Genomic DNA, 11,538 nt, shown 5'->3' with positions numbered 1-11,538 from the left:
CCTGAGAGGAGCTATCACGCTGGTCCCAAATCAGTAGGAACAAGCGTGCTTGCCCTCCAATGGCTGCACATGGCGTGCAGATATGATTGCCGGAGTGAGGAGTAAGGAGGAAGCGTTGCCTATCAAGTATCGCTGGTGCACGTTTTTATGACAGTGCGAAATGCGGAGCAGCTAAGCATCGGCCAAGATTCGCCAAGAAGGGCATGTCGATGCGGCTTCTTGCTTGCTTTGTTTTTGGTTTCGTCTGAACTGCTGCGAGCAGGTCTCATACGCGTCAGCATCAATCATCATGCGCCGATAAAGACACCACGCAGCAGGTTGCACGAGCAGCAACTCATTTCACGGTTCTACGAGGCCTGCAAGCGGTCCGCGGATCCTGGGCTGAATCCTTATCTACCGCACGACTAGTCTTCAGTGCCTGGCTCCAGGCGAGCGTCTCTACAGGACGTGTACATTGCTATGCAACACACTCTCAGGAGCTCGACAGACAGCGCCACATAAGAACAGATATTGCAAGTCTGAACGCCTTGACTCGTCCTCTCTTCCAGCTGCACAGGCTTGGTTGGCAGGGCGTGGTAGAAGAGGGGGCCAATGGCAGCAGCATAGCGCCTGGGGCAGGACACGTCAATAGTGCAGGATTTTGTATTGGCTGGAGAAATGGACACATACGCGCGAAGCTGTTTGGACACTCGGAGCTGAGAGGTCGAGATGCTGCGAGGCTGTCCACCGCGCCTCCTGTCTTCATCTCTCTGCACAGGCTCAAGCACAACAGCGATCACAGGCATCGATTGATCATGAACGGGTCAATTTCGAGGCACAGTCTGGCTTTTTCACCCAGAAATAGGCTTCGAGACTGCGTGACCCAGAGTTGGAGACCGCAAAAGGCCTTGGTCGATGTGAGAGCATCACGGGCAGCTCAGCAAAGTCCTATGTAGTTAGGTAATTGACACCTTAACACTTGACACCTGTGATGTTGTCGCGAGAGCCCTGAGCCTATGACACTGTGAGACCGATTGCACCGATAACCTCAGCTGCGCTGCCTGTGACGGATTCGGCATCCGGACTTTGAATATGCCGCTCGCGTGGGCGGAGGCCGTAGCTGTCTTTAGCTTGCTGTTCAGAGATAGCACACCGTGCGCACGCCTGCGTATTTGCGTATTTGCGAAATTTCGGAGCCGATGGCAGGTACGAGCGTATTCGTTCATGCATGTGTGGAGCTGGTTGCTGGGCTCGTGCCAGCATCGAAAGCATCAAATGTCCAGACTGTCTGATGACTATGACACCACGGCGCCTTCTACAATCGCCGAGTTTGGGAACGGTCTCGCCTTGACCGTCTGCAGAAGTGCTGACACGGGGCAGGCAACGGACGATCTGTCCGCTCCAATCGCGACTTCCGCGGATCCTGGCCCAAACAGGGCCACGGGTGTCCGGCAGACCCAGTGTGCAGGCTAGATTCTACGTCCGGGAATTTTATGCAAGCAGTGATGACATGATTAGTTCTAGCGGCCATCCACCCAACCGTCCACCACTTTACTTCCTCCGCTCCTGCTGCTGCATCCTGCTGCCGAAGGAATGACGAGAAGGATCTGCTTCGACCGCGCAGAGATGCATCTTCCATGGCACAGCCTCGCCCGAATCCTTGCGCCGCTCCCGATTTGAGGATCGGCACGTCCAACAAGAAATAACTTGGACTGCTTGGAAGTTCTTGTGATCCCGAAACTCGAACTGTGTTTCTATGAAGGCTCTTTGGACGTGGATTCAACATGAGTGCAGTCCAGCAAATCCAGCAGCCCGCGCGACGATCTCGAGCGCTGGAGAGCATCCAATACAACACTCTCCTTGCTGACAACAACGCAACCTCTTCCGAGGACGAGTCTCCTGGTCACGATCCAGAGCCTGAGAATGATGTCCGGGGTGCGATCGGTGTCAGCATCGGACGGGAACAGTCGCGACTGATATCGCCTACAACGCCGGCCGCTGTTAAAGCTGCGGCCCTGCAAACCGGCGGCTATTTCGATGGTGCCTTTGACAACGACACGCCACCTATTGCTGAGTCGCCGGACGAAGTAGATCCTTCGGATGGCAAGTATGGCCAGACACCTCCAGGTTTGAATGATGGGCCAGCATTTGCACCGCCCTCTCCCTGGAGGGCTGGCTTTACGCAGCCAGAGAAAGAGAGACCTAGTCTAACAAAGTCGATCCTCCGCGATGGATTCTCGTTTGTCAGGCGTAGAGCTTCATCAGGCCCCGAGAGCGGGTCAAAGTCGCTATTCGCTGGCCTGCCGACATTCTCGAAGAAAGGCTCCATTGCATCGATTTTCTCGCAGGAAGGCGATAAAACCGAGAGGTCGAGTTCTCCTGCTTCTAAACGACGGTCTACGCTAGGTGCATGGACTCGTTCTAGCACACCAGACATACCAGAGTCGCGGAGTCGAACTCCAACTGGGCGACGCCCCGCATCAAGTCGCGCACATGTGCCGGAAGCGGGCGCCGACGACGATCGAAACCAATTGGGAGATTTACCAAGCAATCTGCAGTTGAAGCATACGCCTACGAGACCCCCTGAAATATTGCGCAGAAGCACTTCAGATACCTCACTCGTAACACAGAGAACATTGTCCACAGCCTCCAGTCTTGGCGATGATAGTCGCTTCGAGCATGTGTCTGAGCAGGTCAATAGTCGACTCAAAGCGATCAAAGACAGTTTGGCAGATTCCAGAATCAGCATGCCATCAATATCGTCCATATCCTCGATCAACGTCTCCAATCTGACACCTGACTTCTTCACTCGGGAAAGGTCAGACTCGGCGACATCGAAGTCTAGTCAGCGATATAGCTACAGTCAGCATTACCAGTCCAAATCAAGGCCGGTAGACCCCATAACTCGACAACCATATACTTCTGCCCGGGCTGCAATCGCTGATGCTGGAGTCGACAAAGCCACAAGCCATCCCCACTTCCATCGTGCCCTCGAGCAACTTGACGGTGATGTGGTAGTTCTCGGCGGGTATAGAGGTAGCATACTGCGATCTGCCGAGCCACCACATCGACAGCTATGGGTACCGATAAAAGTTGGTCTTAACCTTCGTAAGGTGGACTTAGAGGTGGGGTTAGAGGAAGACGCAGATGAGAAAGCTACAGAGAAAGTCATCCCAGGTGGCATGCTGACTCACATCGGACCTGTTGACATTTCGAGGCGATTGTTCAAACGTCTCCGAGCATGCGAGAACGCTCGCAGGGGTCTGCTGAGAGTGCACGACTACGGGTATGATTGGCGGCTACATCCTGCTTATCTATCCAGGCAACTTATCAAGTCTCTCGAGGGACTGCCGTGTAATCAGCCTGGTGTACCGAAGGAAGCCAGGGGAGCTACGGTTATCGCACACTCGCTCGGAGGGCTCATCACGAGACATGCTGTGAATCAGCGTCCAGAGCTGTTCCGCGGAGTTGTGTACGCTGGCGTACCCCAAACTTGCGTCAACATTCTTGGGCCTCTCAGAAATGGTGATGAAGTGCTGTTGAGCGATCGCGTATTAACAGCACAAGTCAACTTTACGATCCGTACCAGCTTCGCGTTGCTTCCACTCGATGGGAGATGTTTCGTTGACAAGAACACAAAAGAGGAGTACCCAGTAGACTTCTTCGATCCCCAGACCTGGATCGACGGCCGTCTCTCGCCATGCGTTGGCCGACCTCTGCCACCTCTATCACAAACGCCAAAGCCCACAGGCATTGCTGGTTACATGAGCTCGGTCGCGAGTGCGCTCCCAAATTTTCCTATGCCTGGGCGGAAGAGCAGCAAGAGTTCTGCCGATTTGGCGAAAATCACTAGCGTGGGAGGCGCAGAAGTACCAGACACGATGGAAAATGGTGGACAGAGCAGCGATGTGGCGATGGCGAATGGAAACATCGACAAAGGCGGGGCCTCTAACACAACAGATGTGCCTTCCGTGCGGACGGCAGTCACAATACCACGTGAGAAAGCAATTGCTTACCTTACAAGAACATTGGCAAGCGTGAAGAAATTCAAAGAAGAGCTTGCATACAACCCCGAACACGACAAGACCAATGCATATCCACCAATTGCCGTCATCTACGGCAGAAGCACACCAACCGTAGTAGGCGCCAAAATCGACGGAAGAGAAGGCATCAGACACGCCGACTCATATGACGAGCTCGCATTCGCCAGCGGAGACGGAGTCGTTCTAGCCAAAGCCGCCATGGCTCCCAAAGGCTATCGCGTCGCACGCGGAGGAATCGTGAGTTCGGAACGAGGACATGTAACATTATTAGGTGATCTAGAGGCTGTTGGAAAATGCCTCAATGCAATCATCAGCGCGGGAAGGAAAGGCCTTGGGATGGGAACAGTATGACTTTGACGAAACATGCATAAGAACGAACCGAGATGAACCAAACAGAAGGATCGTCTTCACAGACATCGATGAGTAGGCATTTTGCGGTAACGTGTAGTTAGATCTGATGAACCTACGACTGATCATGAACTTGCAATTTGTTCACTGAATTGGCGATTCGTCGCGGGGCTCAAAGAACTATGAACGGCATCTGAAATTCATTCTCATCAAGAACTATTCGAATGATCTGACATCAGCTACACGGCAGTTCAAAATCACACCTGTTTCAATGATTCGCAGGCTAACGCTGTCATCACGGAACAAGAAATGTGACGAAAATGGGACCGATCGGAAGCCGAGAAAAGCCCAGCAAGCATGTGCCGTACTGTGAAACACGCAATTTCATTCAAGTCCACTTTTCATCGTGCCGACTAAGACCAGCTGATAAGTGACGTGATCAGCCATTGCTGGGACCAAATGGAAAGTTGGAAGTAGGCGAGCAAGTCAGTCAAAATATCACTCCATATGCAGAAGCGCGGACAGCGTGAGATCTATAGTGAAAATTATGAACATGAAAGATAATTTCAAAGAGCAACAACTATCCAAAGAGATTGCAGTCAGTCCATGACCGCCGACGAGCGCAGGAAAAGACAACTCGCAGCTGAACGTGAACCAACAGAGACCCGTCATGTCGTTAAAAGTAAAAATTGCCGATTTCCATATAGCTCTCTCCACTGCATTTGTTCGATCGCAACATGCATTATGGAGGATTCTTCTATTAGGTCCTAGAATAGTTCCCATCGGTGATAGTTGACATTCGCTTCGCTTGAAGATGTACAGCAAATGACCCGTCGTTCTAAGCGTTCATAGAATCATGCGCTTATGCGAAAGCGACAAGGGCAGCAATACCGGCCATCAAACCGATGACTGGCTTAGCAGCAGAGGCTGAGCCAGTGTAGGCGATAGGGGTAGATGGCTTAGTAACAGAGCCAGTGCCAGTTGGGCCGTAAGGGGTAGTGCCGTTTCCGCCCGCGTATTTTGGTGGCTGGCCATAAGAAGGTGGGTTGTTACCAGGCTGCTCTGGGCTGCTAGGAGTGGATGGCTGAGGAGGAGAGTAGGTTGGAGGAGTGTTCTTTGGGTACTCAAGGTAGTAGCATCCATCAGTCATCTTGCAAGTCTGGCCCGTTGGGTATGCGTGAGCTGGGTTGCAAGAGTACCTTCCCTGGCTGTCGGTCGAACCTGGAGCAGGGCAAGCGGAGGTTGGCTGAGGGCCCGATGGGCTCGATGGCTGCTCGCCGGCAGGAGGTTGACCGTAGCTTGGAGGCGAGTTTGGAGAAGACGGTGTGGATGGCTTTGGCTGCTCGCCGGCCGGAGGCTGGCCATAGCTAGGAGGAGAGTTTGGCGAAGACGGTGTGGATGGCTTTGGCTGCTCGCCGGCCGGAGGCTGACCGTAGCTAGGAGGAGAGTTTGGCGAAGACGGAGTAGAAGGCTTTGGCTGCTCGCCGGCAGGAGGGTACTGGCCTGGAGAGCCTGGGGTAGTTGGTGTGGTGGCAGCTGGAGGTGGGACTGGGACGAGAGTCTTGGTCTGCACGCACTGGTCGCAGGGCAGAGTGACAAAAACGGTCTTGGTCTCGGTGTGGGTCTTTGGTCCAGATGGTGGGAGAGTGCCAGGCTGCTCAGGAGATGATGGGCTCGATGGCTTTGGCTGCTCGCCAGCCGGAGGCTTGCCATAAGTTGGGGGCTGGTTTGGGCTGGATGGCGAAGTGCCAGCTGGAGGCTGTGGCACGACGGTGGTCGACTGAGCAAAAGTCTTGGTGATAACAGTGTTGCTGAGGGTGATCACGGTAGTTTGATAGAGAGTCTTGGTTGTGTAGATCTTGCTCGTGATGGTAGTGTGCTCCTTTGGTGGTTGGGCTGGAGCAGTGGTCTCTGGCTTGCTTGGCACGGAAACAGTGGAGGACTTGCCACCATATGGAGGAGGAGCTGGGTAAGTCTTCGGGTTCTCAGGGCTGCCAGGAGTTGTGCCGGTAGACTTGGACTCCGGAGGTGGCACAGCGTAAGTTGCTGGCTGAGTTGGCTTGCCTGGGGTGGTGCTCTCCTCGCAATCGGTCTCAGTGCTCTTTGGTGGTTGTGGAGAGCTTGGAGTGGTGCCCGACGAAACTGGGTAAGTCGCTGGCTTCGTCTCACTGCTCTTTGGTGGGTATGGGCTGTTCGGTGTGGTGCCGGAGGAGACAGGCTTGGTCTCGGTGCTCTTTGGTGGGTATGGACCGTTTGGTGTGGTACCGGACGAGACTGGCTTGCTGACGCTCGTGGTGACTGGGTAGCCTGGGTGGGTCGACGAGGACACGAGGGTAGTAAGCTCCTCAGTGCACTAATCAATAGGTGTAAGCAATAGTCACTTTCTCACATGTGATGGCTGGACCAGGGCTTCCACCTATCACTTTACTTACAGTAGTGTCGGTAGGCTGGTTTGGCGAGCTTGGAGTGGTAGCAGTGGAAGAAGAAGAGCTCTTGTCGCCATATGGTGGAGGAGCAGGAATGCTGCTGGTAGTTGGCTTGACTGGAGAGTTTGGTGTGGTAGCAGTGCTGCTGCTCTGGACCAAGTATGGTGGAGGAGCAGGGTGGCTGCTGCTGCTTGGCTTGACGGGCGAATTTGGTGTGGTCGCGGTCGAGCTGCTTGGAACTCCATATGGCGGAGGAGCAGGGTGGCTGCTGCTTGGAGCGACCGGCGAGTTCGGTGTGGTCGCAGTCGAGCTGCTGCTTGGAACGCCATAGGCAGGTGGAGGGTTCACCGGCTCAGCACCGTACGATGGTGGAGCGGCGGCCATTGCCACGGAGGCAAGGCCCATAAGGGCGATGTTCTTCATCATTTTGAAGCACTCGTATTGTTAAAAATTAAGAAAAGAATGTAAGTGACCACGGAGTGATCGTTAGTGAGTGACTGCAATGAAAGAGTGTAAGCTGCTCGAAAGCAAAAAGGCGACGAACGAATCTCCAAAAGAAAGCTGTCAGAAGGCAGATGAAGGAGTTGAATAGGACGCTGGGGAAGGTGAGCATATGAAGTCTGACAGGGTGGACTGGCGTTCCGCTAGGCGTAGCGACGGCCTCAGTAACCAGCAACCGTTCGACGCCCGAAACAGCATCCTGCGTGTGTAGCAGATCCACACGAAGCTTGTCCCGGCAGGTGTGAGTGGCCCAGAAATCATAAATTGCGATCCGCATGGATATCCAGTGGGGGCCTGAGTTGGCAGGCAATCTCTGCCGGCCCATTCGCGCAAGTTGTGCAGACCGGCCTATCGTATCCATAGATTGCTGACTAGGGGCTCATGCGCGGACCAAGGCTTGATTCACGCCGGAACTGACGGTGTGCGCCTCTCAGGGGAGGGCTGACGGGCGACGCCGCTGTCGTAACTCGCGTCGCAATGTGCCGACCAGCGCGGCGGTGGTGCGAGAGCGCCCTCTAGACACCGCGCGACAGAGGCTGCGACGAAGGCAGTGGAATGGTCTCATCACAACGGTGCAATGTCTTTCGCATCTGGTTCGTGCAAGCAGGTGATGGAGATCTGCCCGAATCGTGATTGTATGCGCACGGCGCAGCCGATTGGCCTGTGTAGCCGCGTTGCGTCTGGTACCTGACTAGACCGCCTCTGGAAGTCCACGCGGGAGTTGTTTTTGGGGCCTTCGACGGCGTGGCCCCGTTGGCTGTATGCTGGTCCGACGGGGGGCGGATGACGCATTTTGGTGAACCTTCGAGCGGGCGGCGACGTGTTGCGCAGTTGGCAGACGGTGTGCTGTTCGCAGAGCCATCGTGTCGTTTCAGCGATCCGTCGTGCACGCAAAGTCAAATCGCGTGACCGCGCAATTCGCCCATTTCGTGCGGATGCGCGCGTTGCTGGCGCTGTTTGTGCTCGTTGTGCGTGGCCGGACTCTGCGCATGCGGTGCACGAGACACGAGGTGCTGTGTGACGACCAAGGAACAGGGCGGAAATCGTGCGCCTGGCCTGCGAGTGCATCCTTCCACGCCGCCTCCGCTACTGCCACGCCGCTCTGCTCCTGCACTAATGGTTCGTTTAGCCATCTGCCGACTCCCGGCGGCCAGCGACATTGCATCGTCGACGGCGGAGTTTTCACACCATGGGCCAATCTCGCGGTGTACGCATTCCAATAATAACAAGGCGTGCTCGCCCAGGTCGAGAGCGTTTGAGGGAATTAGTTGATGACAATCACCGAGACTCATCGAAGAATTGTGCAATATGTCGGCCAAGACTCGCATGGCAACGGCGAACAAAGTGCTTGGTCGCGGGCCCTTGCATCCTTCGCGCAAGCCAACCACAACGGCCGCCCATTTCTAGCAAGAACGCGCGGTGTGGCGGCCGTAAAGGCAAGAGCATACGACGACTTCACTTCATCAGCATCATTGACATTCGTGACCACGCGGCAGGAACGACACTTCAAGGTTCGATCTGTTGAAGTCAATAGAGTTTTGGAATCGAATGTCCAGATTCCTCGAACCGAGACCGGATGTGCATCCCATTTCGGAACTCTCGCAACTGTTTCGAAGGCCCTAATCCACTTCGTGCCGAATGTAAGGATACCTAGACCAGGATCACAAGCACAGCCTTCTTCCCTCCTCGCTGTGATTCGGTCATTCGTTATACGAAATTCCACCATTCACACGCGCTGACATTGACGACATTTCGCTCCCTCACTCGGAGAAAATACGAGATTAACTTCTGCTCGATCCATGCGAAATGCACAACATCACTTACCGGCCATGCAGCCGAACCATTCCCAATGTTCGACATTCGAGCCGTCCACAGAAACTCCTCGGAAGCCTTATCCCTGCACTTCTGTCCTGGATCGCTTACTGATTGATAATTACTTGGCAAACTGCTAGTTTCACCGCCCAGATATTGTCTTACTGTTGGCGTCCTCATTAACTGCGGTGCTCGCTGCCTAGTAACACCACTTCGTACGCTAGACACTTCCTACCAAGCTGACCGCGTTCAACGCCGCGAGACGGAAAGGGGGATGCGAGACACGGATCTGGATCCTAACTCACCACTCATCTGCTAAGCTTGATTCGCTCAAACCTCACGATAGCAAAATACGCGAGAGATCGAGAGCATGGCATATAAGTCATCACATAATGTCCGACAATTCGCAGTACGAGACTGGGCAATCGAGGGCTCTTCCTCCCGAGCGAGGTCTGGAATCTGGACTGCGGCTCATCAATTATTGCTTGTAGGGATGTGTTGAATTAGGCAATGCCTAACCCCGAATATGAACAATGTCGCAGAGAGACATTGATCCATTGAATGGCGAAATTGACACGGCGAATGAGTGACCAGGACATCCGTTGCATGCCTTCTCTGGAAGACTATCTGGTGATTGAAGGCAGCTTGCAAGTTCCGGCGTCTCAGAAGTCGGCCGTAGGGGAACACTGCCGGACTTTCTACTCTTCATCTATGCTGTTTATGCTGTTTATGCTGCCTTTATCCTCTATTCATGCGTCTGTTTTTGCTCTGCTATGCTTCAGCACATACTGCTACATCATCTGTCGACGAGATCCTCATAGATTCTGTTGTGACGACACTCCTGGCGGCGGCTCGATTTGTGACGGGAAAGCGGTAGTACCAAGGTTGCTCTTGCATTCGGTCTTCCAATCCTTCGGCGTGACAAGATCTGCTGCTTCTTTGAACGCAGTCAGAGTGCAAAACGTCTCATCTCCCTCCAAATGTCTCCCTGGCGCTTTGCAGAATGGAAGAGCAATGGGCTTATCGTTGTAGCGTAGACGAACATAATGGCCCTCGAGCTTCTGTTTGGTCGCTTGAGGCATCGTTTGCAACGGTTCTCGCGTGGCAGACTCTGAGGACTTCGATGAGAAGAGTGACGATAGCCAGGATGAGCTACTTCGCCCTGTAGGGGTCGCAGGAGCATCTCTGGACTTGAACAACTCAAACGCGATATTTGATGTGAAGTTGGGCCACTTATCGTTCCGGTGGTCGAAGCCCCCAAGGGCAGCTAGAGCAGAGGCAATGGTGGTATCGTGGCAGCCTGCCATGCTGAAGTTGAGCGGCTCGTCCTGACCCTCCTTAGGTGTGCCTATAGTGTGTTCGACCATGCGTTGGGTGAGATCTCCGATAAGGCCGCCAATGCCTAGCTTCCTGTACTCTGTACTCTCCTGGTACCCGGCAAACCATTCTTCCACGCAAATTCGATCGACGTGAGAGCGCACTTTGTCGTCATAAAACTCAGCAGGCAGCCTCGTGTTTGGACCATGCGCCAAAGTGGCATTGATGGAGTCCATGACACCTGAAAGACGAGGATGGGAATCCACTTGCACTTTGGGGCTCTCTTCGGGCATCCATTTCCCGATCTTCTTGTTGGTATAATCCATCTCTTCTGTATCATTCCACAGCTTGGCTGCACGGTCTGCAAACTGGTGTGCGAGTTCTGCAAACCGCTTGCACCCGCTTTCGTTGGGGAAGAGAGTCTCATCCTGGATTGCTCGTCGCACGATGGGCAGAGGAAGCAGACCAGGAGAGCGAGAGGCTGGAGGATAGAGGCCAACGAAAGCCTGTTGCACGCTTTCCAATGCTCTTGGTATCGGCGTCGCTCGCAGACTGATCTTTGACTTGTTCTGTTCGTCCAAGAAGCTCGGCAGGAAGCCGAGTTGATTCACATAGAGCGTTCGTATCCGCTGACCCAGTGCGAGTGTCGTCTCTCTGCCTCTGTCTGTGAGCTGTCCCAGTTGACACACCGCATCGATCTCTCCCTTTGGACCTGCCGCTAGCTTGGGCGTGTCCGCCGAGCCAAACGTCTCCAATCTTTGCTTCCATTGCAGAGTATCCCACGAGCCATCGGCGGCCAGAATAGTTGTCGCCAATTGGTTGGCGGTGCGACAGTATGGCCAAGTTGCATGCAGACCTGCGTTCTGGAAGCGAGCTGAGACGGGTGTGCGTTCACCATGGCGGAGGAGAATCTGGACTTGTTGCAGCTGCAGATTGGCCGGGTACAGCTTTGCGAGGTCTGCTTCGCTGTACGGCGCGCGAGGCTGCAGAGTGGTCATGGTGGTATGAGGCGACACGCAGCTCAAGGGCAGCGAGCTCTACGTTCCTGCGCAGCGCAGGCAAACGCAATGGCAATGACGAACATTTTGGCAAGCAACCAGACGGGAAAGTGA

The 11,538-nt window shown here is 54.3% G+C and overlaps 3 protein-coding genes across 3 annotated transcripts; 1 reads left to right on the top strand and 2 right to left on the bottom strand.

The window, feature by feature from the left end:
• Window positions 1-1,763: 1,763 nt before the first annotated feature.
• Window positions 1,764-4,373, top strand: RHO25_004402 (uncharacterized protein; the record flags this gene model as incomplete). Its single annotated transcript, XM_023595322.2, has 1 exon — window positions 1,764-4,373. One exon carries the CDS (start codon window positions 1,764-1,766, stop codon window positions 4,371-4,373), a length of 2,610 nt encoding a protein of 869 aa, XP_023456530.1.
• Window positions 4,374-5,232: 859 nt separating this feature from the next.
• Window positions 5,233-7,222, bottom strand: RHO25_004401 (uncharacterized protein; the record flags this gene model as incomplete). Its single annotated transcript, XM_023595321.2, has 2 exons — window positions 5,233-6,723; window positions 6,803-7,222. 2 exons carry the CDS (start codon window positions 7,220-7,222, stop codon window positions 5,233-5,235), a joined length of 1,911 nt encoding a protein of 636 aa, XP_023456529.1.
• A 2,702-nt stretch (window positions 7,223-9,924) lies between these two features.
• Window positions 9,925-11,424, bottom strand: RHO25_004400 (uncharacterized protein; the record flags this gene model as incomplete). The annotated part of the gene is made up of 1 exon (XM_023595320.2): window positions 9,925-11,424. The coding sequence occupies one exon, from the start codon at window positions 11,422-11,424 to the stop codon at window positions 9,925-9,927; it is 1,500 nt and encodes a 499-aa protein (XP_023456528.1).
• Window positions 11,425-11,538: the final 114 nt, after the last annotated feature.

Source organism: Cercospora beticola, chromosome 3 (assembly GCF_033473495.1).
Source record: "Cercospora beticola chromosome 3, complete sequence".
Classification (NCBI taxonomy): domain Eukaryota; kingdom Fungi; phylum Ascomycota; class Dothideomycetes; order Mycosphaerellales; family Mycosphaerellaceae; genus Cercospora; species Cercospora beticola.
Note: the sequence above shows the minus strand (reverse complement) of the source record. Positions and strands in the feature narration are given on the sequence as shown.